Below are 21449 nucleotides of genomic sequence, written 5' to 3' on the forward strand. Positions count from 1 at the left end.
CTCCTCTCCTTCAGTGCCTGCATTCCAGTTGGGACAACAACTGGAACTTCAAAGGACTGTTTTCTCTTACAGAGCAAGAAGGCCATGTGCCAGTTCCAGCTCCCACTTGCTGCTCTGACACAGTCCCTGCTGCATTTCCCCTCCCACTCCAAGGGACTCAGAAGCAATTCCCAACAAGGACACAACTGTGTTGTGGGCACCAGCAGCACTGGGCATTAAATGAAGCCTTGCTTTAAGAGAGTTTAACACACACCAAGCATCTGTTCCCAAATAATCCTAAAGGGAGTCAGAAGCCATAGCACTAGAAGGCTCTGACATGCATTCCCATGCCTCACACTGAAAGGGAGGATGTCAGGACTTTGAAATAAGGCTTGTGCTGAGCCGGGTGCTGGGAGCGGAGACGAGGTCGGGTGTTTTGGGGTCCAGAAACGGAGAATCCAGTTATGCATTTTTGGGCCTGGGAAACAGAGGGAGGGTCGGCTGCCCCGGGGCCTCACAGCAGTGGCCAGGTGCTGCGTTTTGGGCCACAAAGGGCAGGTTAGTCCCTGTTTTCAAGCACATCAACAGATGGATGAGCCCTGGGTTTGGGGTCAAAAAGCAAGGCCAAGTCCTGCATTTGAGGGCCACCTGTGGAGGCTCATGGGGCTGAAAAGAGTAGCTAACTGCTGCTTTTTGGGGCTGCAAAGGGCATCTTAGCTGCTGTTTTCAGCCCTGTGAGTCTCCACGGGTGGCCCCCAAACAGAGGACTTCGCCCTTTCCGCCCTTCCGCCTTTTCCGCCCTTTCCGCCCTTCCGCCCCTCCACCCCTCCGCCCTTTCCACACTTTCCGCCCCTCCGCCCTTTCCGCCCCTACGCCCTTTCCGCCCCTACGCCCTTCCGACCCTCGGCTCCTCGGCCCCTCGGCCCCTCCGCCCTTTCCGCCCCTCCGCCCCTCCGCCCTTCCGCCCCTCCACCCCTCCGCCCCTTCCACCCTTTCTGCCCCTCCGCCCTTTCCGCCCTTCCGCCCCTCCGCCCTTTCCGCCCTTTCCGCCCTTCTGCCTTTTCCGCGCTTCCGCCCTTCCGCCCTTCCGCCCTTTCCGTCCTTTTCCGCCCTTCCACCCCTTCCGCCCCTTCCGCCCTTTCTGCCCTTCCGCCCTTCCGCCCTTCTGCCCCTCCGCCCTTCCGCGCTTCCGCCCTTCCGCCCTTCCGCACTTTCCGTCCTTTTACGCCCTTCCACCCCTTCCGCCCTTCCGCCCTTTCCGCCCTTCCGCCCTTATCGCCCATTCCGCCCTTTCCGCCCTTCCGCCCTTTCCGCCCTTCCGCCCTTCCGCCCTTCCGCCCTTCTGCCCCTCCGCCCTTCCGCGCTTCCGCCCTTCCGCCCTTCCGCACTTTCCGTCCTTTTACGCCCTTCCACCCCTTCCGCCCTTCCGCCCTTTCCGCCCTTCCGCCCTTTCCGCCCTTATCGCCCATTCCGCCCTTTCCGCCCTTCCGCCCTTTCCGCCCTTCCGCCCTTCCGCCCTTTCGCCCTTTCTACCCTTTCCGCCCTTCCGCCCTTCTGCCCTTCCGCCCTTTCCGCCCTTTCCGCCATTTCCGCCCTTCCGCCCTTTCCGCCCTTTATGCCTTTTCTGCCCTTTCCGCCCATTCCGCCCTTTCCGCCTGTTCCACCCGTTTCGCCCCTCCGCGCTTTCCACCATTTCCGCCCTTCCGCCCTATCCGCCCTTCCGCCCTTCCACCCTTCCGCGCTTGCAGCCCTTCCGCCCTTTCCGCCCTTCCGCCCTTCCGCCCTTTCCGCCCTTCTGCCCTTTCCGGCCTTCCGCCCTTCCGCCATTTCGCCCTTTCCGCCCTTCTGCCCCTCCGCCCTTCCGCGCTTCCGCCCTTCCGCACTTTCCGTCCTTTTACGCCCTTCCACCCCTTCCGCCCTTCCGCCCTTCCGCCCTTTCCGCCCTTATCGCCCATTCCGCCCTTTCCGCCCTTCCGCCCTTTCCGCCCTTCCGCCCTTCCGCCCTTTCGCCCTTCCCGCCCTTTCCGCCCTTCCGCCCTTTCCGCCCTTTCCGCCGTTTCGCCCTTTCCGCCCATCCGCCCTTCCGCCCTTCCGCCCTTCCGCCCTTCCGCCCTTTCCGCCCTTCCGCCCTTTCCGCCCTTTCGCCCTTCTGCCCTTTCGCCCTTCCGCCCTTTCTGCCCGTCCGCCCTTCCCGCCCTTTCCGCCCTTCCGCCCTTTCGCCCTTCCCGCCCTTTTGGCCCTTTCCACCCTTTCGCCCTTCCGCCCTTTCCACCCTTCTTCCCTTTCGCCCTTCCGCCCTTCCGCACTTCCGCCCTTTCCACCCTTCCGCCCTTTCCGCCCTTCCGCCCTTCCGCCCTTTCGCCCTTTCCGCCCTTCCGCCCTTTCCGCCCTTTCTGCCCTTTCGCCCTTCCGCCCTTTCGCCCTTTCCGCCCTTTCTGCCCTTTCGCCCTTTCCGCCCTTTCTGCCCTCTCTGCCCATTCCGCCCTTTCTGCCCTTTCCGCCCTATCCGCCCTTTCCGCCCTTTCCGCCCTTTTCGCCCTTTCCACCCTTCCGCCCTTTCCGCCCTTTCCGCCCTTCCGCCCTTTCGCCCTTCCCGCCCTTTTGGCCCTTTCCGCCCTTTCGCCCTTCCGCCCTTCCGCCCTTCCGCCCTTTCCACCCTTCTTCCCTTTCGCCCTTCCGCCCTTCCGCCCTTTCGCCCTTCCGCCCTTTCCACCCTTCCGCCCTTTCCGCCCTTCCGCCCTTTCGCCCTTTCCGCCCTTCCGCCCTTTCGCCCTTTCTGCCCTTTCGCCCTTTCCGCCCTTTCTGCCCTCTCTGCCCATTCCGCCCTTTCTGCCCTTTCCGCCTTTCCGCCCTATCCGCCCTTTCCGCCCTTCCGCCCTTTCCGCCCTTTCTGCCCTTTCCACCCTTCCGCCCTTTCCGCCCTTTCCGCCATTTCGCCCTTCCGCCCTTCCGCCCTTCCGTCCTTTCCGCCCTTTCCGCCCTTTCCGCCCTTTCGCCCATTCCGCCCTTTCCTCCCTTCCGCCCTTTCCGCCCTTCCGCCCTTTCCGCCCTTTCGCCCTGTCCGCCCTTTCCGCCCTTCTACCCTTTCCGCCCTTCTACCCTTTCCGCCCTTTTCGCCCTTTCGCCCTTTCCGCCCTTTCTGCCCTTCTACCCTTTCTGCCCTTCCGCCCTTTCCGCCCTTTCCGCCCATTCCGCCCTTCCGCCCTTCCGCACTTTCCGCCCTTCCGCCTTTTCTACCCTTTCCACCCTTCCTCCCTTCCGCCCTTCCGCCCTTTCTGCATTCCGCCCTTTCTACCCTTTCCACCCTTCCGCCCTTTCCACCCTTCCGCCCTTTCCGCCCTTTCCACCGTTTCGCCCTTCCGCCCTTCCGCCCTTTCTGCCCTTTCCACCCTTCCGCCCTTTCCGCCCTTTCGCCCTTCCGGCCTTCCGCCCTTCCTCCATTTCCGCCCTTTCCACCCATTCGCCCTTCCGCCCTTCCGCCCTTTACGCCCTTTCCACCCTTCCGCCCTTCCGCCCTTTCCGCCCTTTCCGCCATTTCGCCCTTTCGCCTTTCCGCCCTTCCGCCCTTCCGCCCTTTCCGCCCTTTCCGCCCTTCCCCCCTTCCGCCCTTTCCGCCCTTTCTGCCCGCCCTTTTGCACTTTCTGCCCTTTTTGCCCGCCCCGCCCTTTCTTCCCACCCTTCCCGCCCTGCCCTTTCTGCCCTTTCTGCCCGCCCTTTCTGCCCTTTCTGCCCGCCCTTTCTGCCCGCCCTTTCTGCCCTTTCTGCCCTTTTTGACCGCCCTTCTGCCTGCCCTTTCTGTCCTTCCTTCGTGCCCTTCCTTTCTGCCCTTCCTTCCTGCCCTTCCTTTCCGCTCTTTCTGCCCGCCCTTCCCGCCCGCCCTGCCTGCCCGCCCTTCCCGCCCGCCCTTCCCGCTCTTCCTGCCCGCCCTTCCGCCCTGCCCTTCCTACCCGCCCTGCCCTTCCTGCCCTTTCTGCCTGCCCTACCCGCCTTGCCCCTTCTGCACGCCCTACCCTTTCTGCCCGCCCTGCCCATTCTGCCCTCGCTGCCCATTCCGCCCTTTCTGCCCTTTCCGCCCTTCCGCCCTTCCGCCCTTTCCGCCCTTCCACCCATTCCGCCCTTTCTGCCCTTTCCGCCCTTCCGCCCTCTCCGCCCTTTCCGCCTTTTACGCTTTTCTGCCCTTTCTGCCCTTCCGCCCTTTCCACCCTTCTGCCCTTTCCACCTTTTCCGCCCTTTCCGCTGTTTCGCCCTTCCGCCCGTCCGCCCTTTCTGCCCTTTCCACCCTTCCGCCCTTTCCGCCCTTTCCGCCGTTTCGCCTTTCCGCCCTTCCGCCCTTCCGCCCTTCCGCCCTTCCGCGCTTCCGCCCTTTCCGCCCTTCCGCCCTTCCGCCCTTTCCTCCCTTCCGCCCTTTCCGCCCTTTCGCCCTTCCTACCCTTTCCGCCCTTTCCGCCCTTTCGCCCTTTCCGCCCTTCTACCCTTACCGCCCTTCCGCCCTTTCCGCCCTTTCCGCCCTTCCGCCCTTCCGCACTTTCCGCCCTTCCGCCTTTTCTACCCATTCCACCCTTCCGCCCTTCCGCCCTTCCGCCCTTTCTGCCCTTCCGCCGTTTCTACCCTTTTCACCCTTCCGCCCTTTCCACCCTTCCGCCCTTCCGACCTTTCCGCCGTTTCGCCCTTCCGCCCTTCCGCCCTTCCGCACTTCCGCCTTTCCGCCCTTTCCGCCCTTCCTACCCTTTCCGCCCTTTCTACCCTTTCCACCCTTCCGCCCTTCCGCCCTTTCCACCCTTTTCGCCCTTTCGCCCTTCCCGCCCTTTCCGCCCTTCCGCCCTTTCCGCCCTTTCTACCCTTTCCGCCCTTTCCGCCCTTCCGCCCTTTCCGCCCTTTATGACCGTTGTGTCGTTTCCGCCCTTTCCGCCCTTTCTGCCCTTCCGCCCTTTCCGCCCATTCGCCCTTTCCGCCCTTTCCGCCCTTCCGCCCTTCCGCCCTTTCTGCCCTTCGGCCCTTCCGCCCTTCCACCCTTTCCGCCCTGTCCGCCCTTCCGCCCCCCCACCCTCTCAGCCCTTCCGCCCTTTCTGCCCTTTCTGCCCTCTCCACCCTCTCCACCCTTCTGCCCTTCCGCCCTTCTGCCCTTTCCGCCCATTCGTCCTTTCCGCCCTTTTTGCCCTTTCCGCCCTTCCGCCCGTTCCGCCCTTCCGCCCTTTCCTCCCTTTCCGCACTTCCGCCCTTTCCGCCCTTCCCGCCCTTCTGCCCTTCTGCCCCATCCGCCCTTTCCGCCCTTCCGCCCTTCCGCCCTTTCCGCCCTTTCCGCCCCTTCCGCCCTTTCCGCCCTTCCGCCCTTTCCGCGCTGTCCGCCCTTTTCGCCCTTCCGCCCTTCCGCCCTTTCCGCCCTTTCGGCCCTTTATGCCCTTTCCGCCCTTCCGCCCTTCCGCCCTTCGGCACTTTTTGCCCTTTCTGCGCTTTCCGCCCTTCCGCCCTTCCGCCCTTTCCACCCTTCCGCCCTTTCCGCCCCTTCCGCCCTTTCCGCCCTTCCGCCCTTTCCGCCCTTCTGCCTTTCCCGCCCTTCCGCCCTTTCTGCCCGTCCGCCCTTTCCGGCCTTTCTGCCCTTTCCGCCCTTCCACCCTTTCCGCCCTTCCGCCCTTCGACCCCTTTTGCCCTTTCTTCCCTTCCGCCCTTCCGCACTTTCTGCCCTTTCTGCCCTTTCCGCCCTTCCGCCCTTTCCGCCCTTCCGGCCTTTCTGCCCGTCCGCCCTTTCCGGCCTTTCTGCCCTTTCCGCCCTTTCTGCCCTTCCGCCCTTTCCGCCCTTCCGCCCTTCGGCCCCTTCTGCCCTTTCTTCCCTTCCGCCCTTCCGCACTTTCCGCCCTTCCGCCCTTTTCACCCTTTCCGCCCCTTCCGCCCTTTCGGCCCTTCCGCCCTTTCCGCCCTTTCTACACTTCGGCCCTTCTGCCCTTCCGCCCCTAGGCGCTTTCTGCCCTTTCTGCCCTTTCCGCCCTTTCTGCCCGTCGGCCCTTCCGCCCTTCGGAGCTTCCGCCCTTCCGCAATTTCCGCCCTTCCGCCCTTCCCGCCCTTTCCGCCCTTCCGCCCCTTCCGCCCTTCCGCCCTTTCCGCCTTTCCGCCCTTTCCGCCTTTCCGCCCTTTCCGTCTTTCCGCCCTTCCGGTCCTTTATGCCCTTTCCGCCCTTTCCGCCCTTTCCGCCCTTCCGCACTTTCCGCCCTTTATGCCCGTTCCGCCCTTCCGCCCTTTCTGCCCTTTCCGCCCTTCCGCCCTTTCCGCCCTTTCCGTTCTTTTCGCCCTTCCGCCTTTTCCACCTTTCCGCCCTTCCGCCCTTTCCGCCCTTCCGCCCTTTCCGCCCTTTCCGCCCTTTCCGCCCTTTTCACCCTTCCGCCCTTTCCGCCCCTTCCGCCCTTTGCGCCCTTCCGCCCTTTGCGCCCTTCCGCCCTTTCCGCCTTTCCGCCCTTTCTGCCCTTCCGCCCTTTCGGCCCTTTTCGCCCTTTCGGCCCTTTCCTCCCTTCCGCCCTTTCCGCCCTTCTCCGCCCTTTCCACCCTTTCCGCCCTTCCGCCTTTCGGCCTTTCCGCCCTTTCCGCCCTTCTGCCCTCACTCCCTTTCCGCCCTTTCCGCCCTTCTGTCCTTTCCGCCCTTTCCGCCTTTCCGCCCTTTCCGCCCTTCCGCCTTTCCAATCTTTCTGCCCTTTTCCGCCCTTCCGCCCTTTCCGACCTTCCACCCTTGCCGCCCTTTCTACCCTTCCGCCCTTTCCACCCTTTCGGCACTACCGCCCTATCTGCCCCTTCCGCACTTCCACACTTTCCGTCCTTTTGCCCTTTCCGCCCTTCCGCCCTTCTGCCCTTTCCGCCCTTCGGCCCTTTCCGCCCTTCCGCCCTTCCTCCCTTTCCGCCCTTCCGCCCCTTACGCCCTCCCTCCCTTCCGCTCTTCCTCCCTTCCGCCCTTCCGCACTTCCGCCCTTTCCGCCCTTTCCGCCCTTCCGCCCTTTCCGACCTTCCGCCCTTTCCGCCCTTTCCGCCCTTCCTCCCTTTCCGCCCTTCTGCCCTTTCCGCCCTTCTGCCCTTTCCGCCCCATCCGCACTTCTGCCCTTCCTCCCTTCCGCCCTTCTCCGCCCTTTCCACCCCTTCCGCCCTTTCCGCCCTTCCGCCCTTTCCGCCCTTTCCGCCCTTCTGCCCTTTCCGCCCTTCTGCCCTTTCCACACTTCCGCCTTTCCGCCCTTCCTCCCTTCTGCCCTTTCCGCCCTTCCGCCCTTTCCGCCCTTCCGCCCTTCCAACCTTTCCGCCCTTTTCCCCCCTTCCGCCCTTCCTCCTTTTCGCCCTTCCGCCTTTTCGGCCCTTTCCGCCCTTCCGCCCTTTCCTCCCTTCCGCCCTTCCGCCCTTTCCACCCCCTCCGCCCTTTCCGCCCTTCCGCCCCTTGCACCCTCCCTCCCTTCCGCTCTTCCGCCCTTCCGCACTTTCTGCCCTTTTCCGCCCTTTCGCCCTTCCCTCCCATTCCACCCTTTCCGCCCTTCCGCCCTTTCCGCCCTTTCCGCCCTTCCGCCCTTCCGCCCTTTCAGCCCTTTCCGCCCTTCCGCCCTTTCCGCCCTTCTGCCCTTCCGCCCTTTCCGCCCTTCCGCCCTTTCTGCCCTTCCGCCCTTTCGCCCTTCCGCCCTTTCCACCCTTCCGCCCTTTCCGCCCTTCTGCCCTTTCCGCCCTTTCCGCCCTTTCCGCGCTTCCGCCTTTTCTGCCCTTTCCGCCCTTTACGACCTTTCCGCCCTTCCTCCCTTTCCGCCCTTCCGCCCTTTCTGCCCATCCGCCCTTTCCGGCCTTTCTGCCCTTTCCGCCCTTTCTGCCCTTCCGCCCTTTCCGCCCTTCCGCCCTTCGGCCCCTTCTGCCCTTTCTTCCCTTCCGCCCTTCCGCCCCTTCCGCACCTTCCGCCCTTTCGCCCTTCCGTCCGTCCGCCCCTTCCGCCCTTCTGCACCTTCTGCCCTTCCGCCCTTTGCGCCCTTTCGCCCCTTCCGCCCTTCCGCCCTTCCTCCCTTCCGCTCTTCCGCCCTTTCCACCCTTCCGCCCTTTCCGCCCTTCCCGCCCCTCCACCCTTTACACATTTCCACCCTTCCGCCCTTCCGCCCTTCCTCCCTTCCGCACTTTCCGCCCTTTTAGACCTTCCGCCCTTCCGCCCTTTCAGCCCTTTCTACCCTTCCGCCTTTCCACCCTTTCGGCACTTATGCCCTTTTCTGCCCTTTCCGCCCTTCCGCCCCTCCGTCCTTCCGCCCTTTCCGCCCTCCCGCCCTTCAGGCCTTGAAACAGTGCTCATTAAGGGGCCTGGATTATGTCTTCTTCCTCAGGGCCTTGGGAGATAACAGCTGCTGTCCCAGCTGGGGCAGTGTTAATTGACCAGGACCTTGAGGAGCAGGGTCGGGATCCAGGGAATGAGGAAATCACTAACCAATCAGTGTAAAAGGGAAAGTCGTAATTCTGGCAATTTATGTGTATAAATGCTACTTGGAAAGTTGGGGGGGGTGTGCTTGATTTGTGGGAAACCACTGAGCACCCAGGCTTGCGCAACTCTGAAATAAATAAATAAATAAATGTCTCTCCTGAGTGTGTAATTATTGGCTTATTGCACACCAGGCAACGAATCCGCTTTTCGGACAACAGCCCCAGCACCGGCTTTCTGCGCGCAGAGCCTGGGACAGCGTGTCTGGCAGCAGGGGCTGCGTCCCGGCCCCTCTCACCCCCACGGGGACCTCGGAGGCGCTTCCTGGTGAGTCTGGGGGCATTTTCCCCTGGTGCCTTCTCCCTAAGGAGCCTGGAGGGGTTCTGTCACTGGTGAGTATGGCGGACAGATGAGTGAACTTTTGCCTTAAACATTTCTTGCTACATAAGGTGCAAGCAAACCATAACCCCGAACAAGCCATCTGTTCCCGGCGGAAACAGGACTGAGCTGCTGCGACCCCCGAAACGGTCTCCCTGCGACCACCCGGGACACACCGAGCCTGCGCCGAACCAGAGCCTGCGCCGAACCAGAGCCTGCGCCGAACCAGGGCGCCATCGGGGAGAGACTTTGGGACCTGGCCCTAGTTCAGTGAGAAAGGGCCCCAGAGCTGGTGCAGGCTGGAAAGATAAGGGAGTTACAAGCAGTCTGCATTCCTATGCTTCACACTCCAGGAGGGAGGATGTGAAGGCTTTGAAATAAGGCCTGCTTGGGTGCCAGGGCCCTGGGAAACAAAGCCTCCTCTCACTGCTGAAACAGTGTTAATTAGGGGGGGAGGGGGGGGTCTGGATTATATCCTCTTCGTCAGGACCTTGGAAGATAACACCTACTGTCACTGCTGGGGCAGTGCTAATTGCTGGAACAACACCTCTTTGTGCTTGTGCCTTCAGAGACAAGGGTGGGACCCAAGGAATCAAAACACATCTGTGGGCAGAAACCACAACAGTAAAGATAAGGGAGGAAAAACAGCCTGCCTAGGAACAAGGATGAGACCCAATAAGGAGCAGGAGACCCCAGACCTAAAAATTACTATTGGTCTGAACTACTGTGTGAGGGGTGGGAAACGTAATTTGAAAAAGCTATAATTGCCCAGGGATTTCTTTGTTCGGGGTCCCTCTTCGGAGGCACCCAACTCGAGCTGTAACTACTGCATGCGTGTCATTACAATTTATTTATTTAATTTGCCTTGATTTGGCTCCGAACTATTCAGCGGGAACCTAGGGGCGGACCCTGCTCGAGTTGTAATTACTGCACGCGCTTCACTAAAATTTACACCCAGGGTGAAGAGGACCAATGGGATGCCGCTGGATCCACGGGTGGTGATATCTCTTTCTCTCTCCCCCTTTTCTCTCTCTCTCTTTCTCTCTCCTCCCCTTCGCCTTTCCCCACCTTTTCTCCCCACTCCGTGGAAAATAAAGTTAAAAGGTTGTACGATATTTGATCGTTTTTAGCATCTTAATCTCGTCCTTGGGATCGTAACAACCCCCCCCCCCCCCCCGATATTGGATCGGGACAGTGAGTAACAGCTCCAGCCTCACTGCCTGTCTCTGTGTCCTGGCCAGGGGCTGCCGACACCACGCGATGGCCTCGCACCTCCTTTCTGCGCTCCACAGTGAAGCCGGGAGCACCGCGGCGCAGAGAGGCAGCGTGAGGTTTGTTTCCTCCCAGACAGAAGCCGCCCTGGGGACGACCTGCCTGGGCCTGCCTGGCTCTGGGCCTCCTTGGAGCCTGCTGGGAGCACAGCAGGGGCTCCTCGCAGCTCAGCTCTGGCTCCTTAGGGCTTGGCCTCATTACAGCAATGGTGGTGACTGACAGGGTCATAAATCAATCACTGTCACAGCTTGCATATTAATATCATAGTTTAATAGTGCATATTATATATTATATATAATATAAATATGATAAACTCAGTATGTATGCAATATTATTAACAGTGTACATACTCAATACACACATTGAATAAAGAGTCCAAGTATTGTACAAATGTGGAATAAACACTGGAAGTGGAAGACAGTGTCTGATCGTGTTTCCTCCCCAAAACCGCTTTCGTGCCAGAGACTCTCTCAGATGCGAGGTTCAGCCTGGTGCATGCCAGCCTCCCTGCCTATGGGGGGCTCGCGGATGGACCCCCCTCTCTGGGGAGGGTCCATGCGCCCTGCCCCCACCCCAAAAGGGCCCCCTCGGCCTCCACTTGGGGGCTGGAAACAGCTGAACTCGCCTCTGTTTCCAAGTCCCCAAAACGCAGCACTTAGTCTCTGTTTTCAGCCACAGGAACAGCCCTGTGAGCCTCCACAGGTGGCCCCCAAATGCAGGACCTGGCCTCGGTTTTGGACCCCAAACCCAGGGCTCATTGGCCTGTGCTTGTGCTTGAGAACAGGGACTGACCCGCCCTTCTATGGGCCCAAAACACAGCATTAGCTGCTGTTTTCAGCCCTGTGAGCCTCCAGTGGTGGCCCCCCAGTGCAGGACTTGGCCTTGCTTTCTGACCCCAAAACCCAGGGCTCATTGGCCTGTGCTTGTAAACAGGGATTAACCCACCCCACTGCAGCCCCGAAACACAGCACTTAGCTGCTGTTTTCAGCCCTGTGAGCCTCCACGGGTGGCCCCCAAACACAGGACTTGGCCTTGCTTTTAGACCCCAAAACCCAGGGCTCATTCGCCTGTTCTTGTGCTTGAAAACAGGGACTAAGATGCCCTTTGCAGCCCCAAAATGCAGCACTTGGCTACTCTTTTCAGCCCCATGAGCCTCCACAGGTGGCCCTCAAATGCAGGACTTGGCCTTGCTTTTTGACCCCAAACCCAGGGCTCATCCACCTGTTCCTGTGCTTGAAAACAGGGACTAACCTGCCCTTTGTGGCCCAAAACGCAGCACCTGGCCACTGCTGTGAGCCCCCGGGGCAGCCGACCCTCCCTCTGTTTCCCAGGCCCAAAAACGCATAACTGGAGTCTCCGTTTCTGGACCCAAAAACACACGACCTGGTCTCCGCTCCCAGCACCCGGCTCAGCTGCCACTCGAGGCCCCAGGACCCGGGTGGTGCCCCGGGCCCCGCCTGCACCCCAACCCCCCCGGAGCCCGTTGCTGCTGCCCCAGCGCCACCCGCCCCTCCCTCCTCCCCCCGCGGCCGGGCTCCAGCCCCGCTCCGGCGCTCGCAGACGCGGCCTCCTGCTCCCGGGCTCCCCGCCAGCCCCGCCCCGGAACCCCGCTCCCGCCCCACTTCCGGTCCCGCCCCCGCCCCACTGACCCGCCCCCACCGGCGAGTGCCGGTTGCCCGTGCCCGGCCCTGGCGCTGCCCCCACCCCCCCGCGCCCGCGATCCCGCCCCGCCCGGCGGCGCAGGGGCACCGCCCGCGGCAGCCGTGACGTCACCGGGGGCGCCCGGGGAGCGGCGCTGAGGGGCGGAACCGGAACCGGAACCGGAGCCGCAGGACCGGGCAGTGGCGGCAGCAGCAGGTACCGGTGGGGAGCGGGGTCCCGCAGCCGGGTTGTGGCGGGGGGGGGGCCGGGCACTAGCTGTGCCGGGGGGTGCGGGGAGAACTGGGGCGGCCCGGGTCTGTCCGTGGGGCGGAGGGAGCCGGAGCCCGGCCCTGCCCGGAGGAGCGGGTGAGGCCGCGGTGGCGGGGCCGGGCCTGGGCGCTGCCCGCGGCAGAGGGGTCTCTGCGCCGCCCCCGGACCGCGGGGCCTGGGCCGGGCTGGGGCTGCCCGGGGGGCTCGGTCGGGCCCCGGCGCTGCCGGATGGGCCTGGCCGGGGCTGGAGGGGCCCCGGGCGGCGCGGGGGGCTGCGAGGGCTCCCCGGGTGCCTCTTTCCTCCCTCCCGCAGGAGCCGGAGCCGCCGCTGGGAGCCAGAGCCACCGGTGCCGCTGGGGCCGATGCCCCGGGCCGGAGCCGCCAGCTGCTGCCTGACGCCACGGGCTGGGGCCACTCGGGTGCAGGGCCCCGCGGGAGCGACGCGGCCAGGAACCAGCCGCTGTCCCCGGGCGGAGGGTGTCACCGGGCCCTGCCAGGGCAGCCCTGGGGACAGGGGCGCAGTGCTGAGCGACGAGCCTGCGCACGCGGCACCCGCACTGCTGGTAACCAGTTCACATCGACCCCGTAGGTACAGGCTGACTGACTGATCTTGGACAGGGCCCTAAATCAGCTGCTGCCCCAGCCTGGAGGTGGAGGGCAGCTGTACCAGTGTGCAGCACTGTGGCCACAGCTGAGGGCTGCTGGGTCAGTGGGGACTAATTACCCCAGGGAGATTCAGTGAAGGCTGAGTAAGGAGCTCAGGTACCTGCACTCAGAGATGACTAGTGACCTTACACATATGGAATCAATAACCACTAATTAGTTGCTTAGCATTGCTCCAAGGATTGTAAGGGATGTGGTTACTTAGTATTGAAAGCAGGGGGTAAATGCTGACTAATTGGTTCATATATGTCAGTTCCCTGTGCACTGCTTGAACTAACTGAGCATTAGGCTTATGGATATTGCATTGACATTGACTCCCTGGTCAGTATGGAGGCAGTTCCCCTAAGCTGACTGCTTAATTAGTGGTGAAAGTGCTGGGTGAACATTGAATAAAGGCTGGACTGGGAAGATGGCATCGGCTGGTGTTTCTTCCCCAAAACTGCTTTTGCGCCAGAGACTCTCTCAGATGCGAGGTTTGGCCTGGTGCATGCCAGCCTCCCTGCCTGCGGGGTGCCCGCGCATGGACCCCCAACTCCAGGGAGGGTCCACAGGCCCTGCCCACACCCCTCCCACCACCCAGCCCAGCCCCCTCCCACCCCCCACCAACAGGCCCCCTTGGCCTCTGGTTCTGGGGCTGAAAACAGATGGCTGAGTGTGTTTTCAAATCTCAGAAACGCAGGACTTAGCCTCTGGTTTTGAGCCCCAAAACAGCCCACCCGACCAGTTTTCAAGCCCCCAAAACACAGGACTTGGTCTCCCTTTTTGAGCTCAAAAACCCCAGACCAGGCCTCTGTCTCCAAGCCCCCAGCACCTGCTTTCTGAGGCCCAGAAATGCAGGACTGAGAAAGGGAAGCTAAACCCTGCCTTCTTGCAGCTCAAACACAGGTCTGGGGGCTCAGAAATGGACTCTGAGCCCCAACAGCAGCCCCCTGGACCCACCTTTGAGCCCCAAAACCACAGGGTTTGCCTTCCCTTTCTAAGCCCTACACCTGACCCCCATCCTGTTTCTCCAGCCCCAAAACAGCCCCCTGAGCCTGTTCTCCAGCACCAAAACCCAGGACTAAGCCCCCTTTCTGAGCTCTGAGACCAGTCCCAGCAGCCTGGGCTTGAGCCCCAGACTCACAGGATGAGCCTCCATTTTGGAGCCCTCAAACAAGCCCCCGGGGCCTGTCTGGGAGCACCAGAAATGCAGGACTTAGCCTCCATCCCCAAGCACTGCATTTCTGGTGCTCCCAGACAGGCTCCAGGTGCTCATTTGGGGGCTCTGAAGTGGAGACTGAGCCCCCCAAACCGCCCCTTCACCCTCCCCCCCCAGCCCTGCACCACCCCCATTTCCAGCCCCACAGCAGTGCCCTGAGCCCCTTTTGCAGCCCCCAGGCACCAGCCCTCCCCTCCCGGCACCAGGGGTGTTAGCCAGGCCCCTGGGCCGGGGGGACCCTCCGCTCCCTGCAGGCAGGGCCCAGCCCCGCGGCACTGGGCAGCCCGGGCCGGGCGGGCGCTGGGCTCCGACCCCTCGGCCTTTACTGCACTGCACCGGCCCCGACCAGCCCTGCAGCCCAAACCTGGCTGAGCGCGGCTGCTCCCCCACCGCGGGGCCCGGGCCCCGCCAGCACCGGGCCTGGCCCGCAGCTGCCTCCTGCCCTGTGCCCACCCCGGAGCCGCCCCGCTCGCCCCACACACGGCCCAGACTCCAGGCTGCGGCAAGCGGGAGCCCTGCACCGGGGAGGGGGAGGCCCGGGGGTCCCGGACACCCAGCGCCGCCGCCGCCCACCACCACTGCCTGCCCGTGGGTCTGGGGGCCAGAGCAGCTGCGCAGGAGCCAGGAAGGGGCCACTCGGGACTGCCCTGCCCATGTCCCTGCCCACAGCTCCACCCCACACTGGATCTGGCCCTGCCCACTGCTCTGGCCCCGCCCCTCCCGTGGCTCCAACCCACCTCGCTCCACCCCGCCCCTGGCACTGGCCCCACCCACCTCACAGTTCTGCTCCGCCCCTGGTTCCGGCCCCGCCCCAGCCTTCAGCCCCGCCCCACCCCAGCTCTGGCCCCGCCCCGTTCAGCCCCAGGACAGCAGCCCTGGCCAGAGCCCCGGGGACCCGGTGGCAAACGGGGGCGGTGGGGGGCAAAGCGACTCCCAGGCCCTGGCGCAGAAACACCCCGGCTGCTGCGGCAGGTTCCCGGCGAGGTTTATTTCAGCGCCTCCTCGGGGGCTGCTCGAGGCCGGTGTCCCGGAGGAGCCGAGCGGCCGCCTGCTGCACCCGCGGGTCCTTGTCTCTCTGCAGCACCTGCAGAGCTGTAACGGCACCGGCCGCGGCGTCAGGGCCGCACCCGGCACCAGCCCAGCCTCCCCGGCAGGGCGATGCTGCCCCGCAGCCGCCGCCATGCCGGGGCCCAAACTCCACCAAACCCCCAGGCCCGGGGCGCCAGGGCCCCGTCACCTACTTGCTGAGAGCGGCATCACTTCCTCCCTCGTCAGCCACTCGATGCCCGCGTGCTCCACGAGGACCCCTGCGTGCACAGAGCAACACACCGACATCAGGGCGACACACCGACGTCAGAGTGCCCCCGGGACCCCCAGCCCGGGCAGACGGGGACAGCGGCGGCGTGGGGGGAGCAGCCGCAGAGAGCGCCCGCTCCGACTCACCGGTGACCTCGAGGGCCGCAACCTGCAGCTCCCCGCAGCTCACCAGGAAGCAGCGCCTGGCGGCGACGTACAGCATCTCCTGGTGCTCGGGGCTCTCCTGGGCCTGGGGGACGCGGGACACGCTGTCCTTCTCGGCCGCAAAACGACCCCGCCGCCCTCGGCGTGTCGCCCGCTCCCTCCCTCTCCCGGGGCCGGCGAGGGCCCCGCAGCCCCATCGCGCCCGGGCGCGCAGCTCCTCACCAGCTGGCTGCAGATGTCGCCCAGCAGCTCGGCCGCGCTCAGCCGGGTGTTGACGGCGAGGCCCTGCCGCACCCTCCGCAGCCCCAAAAACGGGGCGCACAGCCGCAGGGCGCCCTGGCACGCCTGCCAAAGAGAGGTGAGCCGGGGTGCTGGAGTCGCTACCCTGGGCAGCGCAGGGGCGACCGCGCGGGGACGCTTTCGGGGAGGCTCTGCAGAGACCCTGCAGCTGCCGAGCAGGCGGCAACAGCAGCAACGGCCCTGCGGCTGCTGCCTGGCTTCGCTTCTTGCTTCCCCCCGGGGCTCTTACCATGGAGGCTCCCGGGTCGGGGTCCCGGAGGTGCAGGACGAGGCTGGCCCACGTGCTTCCCAGCTCCTCCCTGAAGAAAGACCTCCACCTCCTCGTGGCAGAGGCGGCCAGCACCCCGTACAGGGTGAAGGCCGCCGAGCGCAGCGACGCCTGCTCCTGCAACCCAGAAACCCCGGCCCTCAGGTGGGCGACTGGGACGCCGCATACAGCTGTTTCTGCAACACCCAGGTGCTGCCGGTCGAGCACAATGCCCGGAGAAAGGACCCCCACAGGGGTCACAAACAGCAGCTCCTCTGCCCGCCCCAGAGAGAAGCGTCTTCCCTGAACCCTCCCGATCCGCAGCGGCCCCTGCCCACGCCGCCCCTCTCGGATGAGCCCACGAGGGACCCTTCGAGCAGGCGTCAGACACCACCGCTCACTCACAGCATCGAAGAACCCCTTTGTGGCCCTGGCGATGTCTCTGAAGGTGGAGCCCACAGCCTTCCCCTTCAGCTCCGTCACCACCTTTGCCAGCGCCAGCAGGCTCTCTGCCACCACCTCTGCCGCGGCCACGTCCTCCAGGCCCCTCCGCAGGGCCTCCAGCACGGCTCCCTTGTGCTTTCGCAGCTGCCAAGCGTGACACACACGTGAGCCTCCCGCTAGTCCTGCCTCTAACCGCTCCTCTTCCCCGTCGCCTCCAGGGGCCGAAGCTTTCAGAAGCAGCCCCCGAGCACATCGCAGCCTGAGGGGCCCGTCGGCACCTCAGTCCCCTCTGCAGCCCGGCTGATGCCCCAGAACAGAGCGCCCTCGGGGCAAAGACTCGCAGCTGCCTCTGCTGCTCTGCCCACTCTCTAATCCCCCCGCAGCTCCCCACCGGCATTTCTCCGGTCGCGCAGGGGCTACGTTTCGTGTGGAGCAAAGCCCCTCTCACCTTCTCCGGCGCTCCGCTGACCAGGTTGCCCAGGCCGCGCGCTGCCATCTGCCGCACAGTGCTGCTCGAGTCCTGCAGCTTCTCCAGCAAGGCCCTCATGATGGGCTGAAGGCACCTCCACTCCTGCAGCGCCGGCTCCTTCATCAGCTGCAGCACAGCAACCCGGCCGTCGGCACCCGGAGACGGATGCAGACCAGGCCCGGGAACAGCAGCCGCCCCGGGCTCCGCACGAGGAAGCCCCACCAGCCCCAGCTGACTGCCCCCATGCCCGGCAGCTTTCCTTGGGGCCCAGCCCAGGCTGCGGCTTTGGCCAGGCTGAGGGCAGTGCTGCCCTGTGCCCGGGGGTGCTCATGGGTGGGTGGGGGGCTGGCAGGGGCCAGGGAAGGGCAGCTCCTGAGAGACCTGCTACGAGGGGGGATCTGCTCCCGCCAGGAATGTGACACCTTCTGCCGGCACCTTCTTGCTGGCATCCTGAGAAAAGCCCTCCTAAACCTCCCTCTCCCACCTTCTCCCTCACCTCCGCAAAGAAAGCCGCGGCCATGACCCGCAGGTTGGCCGATGGGGCGTCCAGCCACTGGGTCAGCACCAGCACCAGGGGCAGCGAGATGGTCCCGGCGCGGAGCAGCACCCTGCACGCAGAGCACAGGCAGGCGACGCGCGGTTACACAGGGAGGCACCCGGCCTCGGGCCCCCGAGATCCCCCCGCTCCCACGCGGGCTCTGCTCGGCACCTCCAAGACGCCCGAGCCAAGGGGAAGGGTCCCACCAGCCCCTCCTGGGTCGCGGCCACCCCGGAGCAGCGAGGCGCCTCCTCGGGCTCTCACCCGGTCAGCAGGCAGACGCCGTCGTGGTGAGCCCGGGGGTCTTCCAGGGCAGCCCAGGCGCCCTGCTTCCGCAGCAGCCACAGCCATTTCCCATCAAGGCACGTGCGCAGCACCACCTCCAGGGTCTCCAGGGAAAGCCTGGGCGAGAAGAGAGCAGCGAGGCCTCAGTCACGGCAACAGGCTAAGGAAACGCTGCCGCCGGCGAGGCCTTCGCTCACTCCTGCTCAGCCTCACCGAGGGAGCTGCAAACACCCCTGAAATGACATCTCACAACCCTGAAGCCTGACAAGCTCTAAGAAACCTGGCCTAGGGACCCTAGGGACCGTCGGCTCACAAACATGCCAACAGAGACCAAACCAACCAGCACACCAACACTCATAAAACAAGAACTACAACCAAACAGACAAACCCAAACCAAAATAAATAGAGCCCAGGGGAAAAAACAAGTCTCCCTGGGGCACCTTCCTCCCTGGGAATCAAAGTGACGGGGACCCAAGCCCAGCCCCTGCGTCTCCGTCCCCTGGCTCCTACCTGCAAGGATTGTCATCGCTCGTGTGGCCCTTCAGGAACAGCTTTCCCCGGGTGCTGAGTGGGGAAGATGGCATCTCCTTGCCCACTGTGGCACTGATCTGCTTCAGCAGCACCGGCAGCAGCTCCGGGAGCAGGCGCTGCACAGCCTCCGGGCTCTGCAGCGCTGACACCACCACAGAGATGGCCCGGGTCATCTGCAGAGAAATGCAACCAAAAGCCGCCTGTGAAAACAAGGCCTTTTCCCACCTGTGCCCTGCCCACCTCGGGGACCTTCACTGCCTGCAGTTTACTCCCCTGCAGCCTGGCAGCAGCAAATGCTCTCGGCTGCCAGCGCTGCCAAGGGCCCAGCACGGCACCAGCCCGGGGGGCTCAGGGAGGTTCGCAGCATGCACGGAGCTCCCTCAGGCTGAAGGGTGATTTGGGAAGTCAGGTACGAAGCCGGTGCACGTACCTTGAGAGGCTCCAGCGCAGCCTCCTCCTCGTCTGCCTCAGGCTTGGCAGAGCTGGTCCTGGGCTGGTCGCTTCCTGAGTTCTTCAGTTTTTCCATCAAGACCCGCAGGAAGTGGTCCACAAAGAATTTCCCCCCCAGGACCCTCCACAGCTCCTCGGTGTCACTGCAAGGGAGCAGAAGTTCCCCTGTGAGCCCGCGGGCTCTGGTACCTGCGACGCCCTCGGCAGGGGCCAAACGCTCTCCTGGCCTCCAAGACGGCTCTTGCCGCGATCAGGCTTTCTGCCCCCGGAGCAGCAGGACCGGCTTCTCCGCTGGCTCCTCCTCGCCCCGTCAGCGGTGGCTCCTGCCTGCCCGTGGGGCCGGGGCAGTGCACGTACCTGTCCATGGGCAGCTGCTTCTGCAGCAGGCTGTCGATGACGGCCCCGGGGTGGTAGAGGGCGAGCACGGACACCGCCTCCAAGAGGAAGTGTCGGAGGGTGTCCTGCTGCATGGTCGGCATCCGGATGTAAATGATGCTCAGGATTTCTGGCACCTGAACGCAGACCAAAAGAGCCGTCGTCTCCATCCTCTCTTTCTCCTCCCACACGGCCCAGGCACCGCCACTCGGCCCATGAGCAATTCCTGCTCCCCGACCATTTCTCAGGACCCAGCCCTAAAGCCAGAAGGCTCTGCGCAGCTGTGGGGGGACGCTGGACCACCATGGGGACACATCTCTGCTGCCCACCGAGGGCGACACCGAGGAGCCACCCCGGGCTCCTCGGGCTGGGAGGGCTGAGCATCGTGCCTGAGAACCAGGGAGCAACTGGGCACTTTGGGTGCCTCAGCTCTAACTGCCTCCGTCGTGGGAGCCACCGGGGTTTGGCCCAGCAGGGTCAGTGTCACCGGACGAAGAACAACCCCGGGATGAGGCGGCCGGCACTCGGATTCGACAGAGCCCTCAGCGCTGCGCACCAGGGTCGGCGCTTTGGCCCCCGGCACCTGCACGAGGTGCCCGGCAACAGCAGAGGCGGGAAGGCCCGAGCCCCCGGGAAAAGGCGTCTCTCACCTCCGTGAATAGCTGTCCCCCGCACGTCTCCAGGAAGGTGAGCAGCCACTCGCCTGCTGCCTGAGCACACGCAGACCTGGCCAACAGCATCCCGTCCAGGGCGGCAGAGAGGAAGTCCGTGGCCTGCGCTGGCGGGATGTGTTTGCAGACGATCTGGGGAGACATCAGAAACGGGAGAGACCACGTCACAGGTCTGCTCCGGCCCTTCACAAAGGAGAGGAAACTCGAGCGCGCGGTCAGCGGGGCAGTTCGCTAGGCCTGCAGGGTGTCAGGGCTTTACAGGGCAGCTGTGCAGGCAGGGCCTGCCGTGCTCTGTGCCGCTCGACAGCCGCTTGCTGCTCCCTAACCCCGGGCGCCCGTTGTGGCGGCTCTCCCAAAACGCAGCGGGGCCCCAGCAGCGAAGCAGGGAGCCGCACGGGAGCCCGGGCACCGGCTCCCCCCGCGCTGTGGGGCCAGGCACCTTTCTGAGTCTGGAGGAAGCCTGGAGCAGAGCCTCGGCGTCTGGGGTGCTCAGGCGCCGGCACAAAGGCTGCACCTCGTCCTCCTCGGCCCCCGTCTCCAGCGTCTTGCCTGCAGGGAGCACCAGGAGAAAAGGGCGGCGATGGCGACGGAGACCCACCTCTGGCCCAGGGGCCGAGAGAGGAAGGAAGAACGGAGCCCGGCCCCACGCAGTCGTGGGGCGCGGGGGGCTGGCTGAGGCCGGGAGGGGGCTGCCCTCACCTTGTATGCGGAGGAGGTGGCCGAGGCAGGCCCCTGCCCGCTGGCGGGACGTGGCCAGCGAGTCGCAGGTGAAAGGCGCCAGCAGTCCCACCATGGAGCCAAAGAGCCCGAAAGAGGTTTCTCCCTGGGGAAACACAAGGACGACGAGAGGGTCACAGGCAGCCCTGGCGGCCGACCTCCCTCTCCCGGCTGTGCTGGCGCCCGAGCCGTGGCAGGGCATCGGGGCAGGCAGCGGTGCAGCCCCACAGCCCAGGAGACCCAAAACCCAGCGCCCGGCGTGGGGCAGAGTTCCCAGCCGGGCCCGCAGCCAGCAGGGAGGGGGGACATGGCACACGGGGGGTCCCTTCTCACCGTGAGCTCAAATCGCTCCTCGTAAGCACCCAGCAGCTGGGCGCAGGCCTGCAGGGCCCTCTCCCGCTCCCACTCCTTGGCCGAGGTGAGCCAGTACTCCAGCACCTGCGGAAGAGCACACCTGGCTCACAACAGTCCCCCTGGCCATCCCGGCCTGCCCACCGCCACCCCAAATGCCTCCCTCCCGCCCAGAGTCCCGCCGAGGAGCTGGCGCTTCAGCAGCTGGCAGCGCAGCCTCTTGCGTCCCCATCAGCCACTCATGGAGGACATCTGGCGCAGACGTGCCCCACGGCCACCTCGCGCTGACCCTGCCGCCTCCACAGCCCAGCTCTCCCCACGCACCCGGCACTGGTGATGCCTTCCCCGTCTCCCCACGGACACTCACGTGCAGCATCTCTGCGAGCCAGTCCGAGCTGAGGTCTTCCTCCAGCAGGGCCGTCACCAGCTCGCCGAGAGCCCCCATGGTCCACGCGTGCAGACCCTGAGAGCGGGGAGAAGGACGGGCGTTGGGCCGCACTCGGAGATGCCCAGCTCGGCCGGAGGGGGCAGAGCGCAGCGCGTGCTGCTGGGGGATCCCCGGAGAGGCCGGCAGAGAAGGGCCGGCAGGTACCTGCACGTGCAGAGCGTCTGCCGCTGTCACCCCCTCCTCTTCCGCCCACTCCAGGGCAGGCAGGGGCATCACGCTCCGCACACACTGATCCAGGAGGTCGCGGTTTTCCTCCCGGCTCAGCGATGGCTTCAGTTTGCTGGCAGAGAAAGAGGGAAACACACACGAGTCTCACTACCACTGCCCAGAGCAGAGGCTCAGATGACACCC

At 64.9% G+C, this 21449-nt stretch overlaps 1 protein-coding gene across 1 annotated transcript; it reads right to left on the reverse strand.

The window, feature by feature from the left end:
* Positions 1–18061: 18061 nt before the first annotated feature.
* LOC135326567 (maestro heat-like repeat-containing protein family member 2B) lies at positions 18062–19651 on the reverse strand. The gene is made up of 4 exons (XM_064504382.1): positions 19562–19651; positions 18894–19048; positions 18517–18679; positions 18062–18259 (listed from the first exon to the last, which is right to left on the reverse strand). Exons 1-4 carry the CDS (start codon positions 19649–19651, stop codon positions 18062–18064), a joined length of 606 nt encoding a protein of 201 aa, XP_064360452.1.
* Positions 19652–21449: the final 1798 nt, after the last annotated feature.

This window comes from Dromaius novaehollandiae, unplaced genomic scaffold (genome assembly GCF_036370855.1).
Source record: "Dromaius novaehollandiae isolate bDroNov1 unplaced genomic scaffold, bDroNov1.hap1 HAP1_SCAFFOLD_36, whole genome shotgun sequence".
Classification (NCBI taxonomy): Eukaryota; Metazoa; Chordata; class Aves; order Casuariiformes; family Dromaiidae; genus Dromaius; species Dromaius novaehollandiae.

Coding starts and splice junctions, on each gene's coding strand:
- LOC135326567 (XM_064504382.1), bottom strand. CDS start 19,651: ATGCTGTTGGCCAGGTCTGCGTGTGCTCAGGCAGCAGGCGAGTGGCTG. Junction 19,049..19,561: donor GGGGACAGCTATTCACGGAG/GTGAGAGACGCC, acceptor GTCTGCGTTCAG/GTGCCAGAAATCCTGAGCAT. Junction 18,680..18,893: donor AAGCAGCTGCCCATGGACAG/GTACGTGCACTG, acceptor GCTCCCTTGCAG/TGACACCGAGGAGCTGTGGA.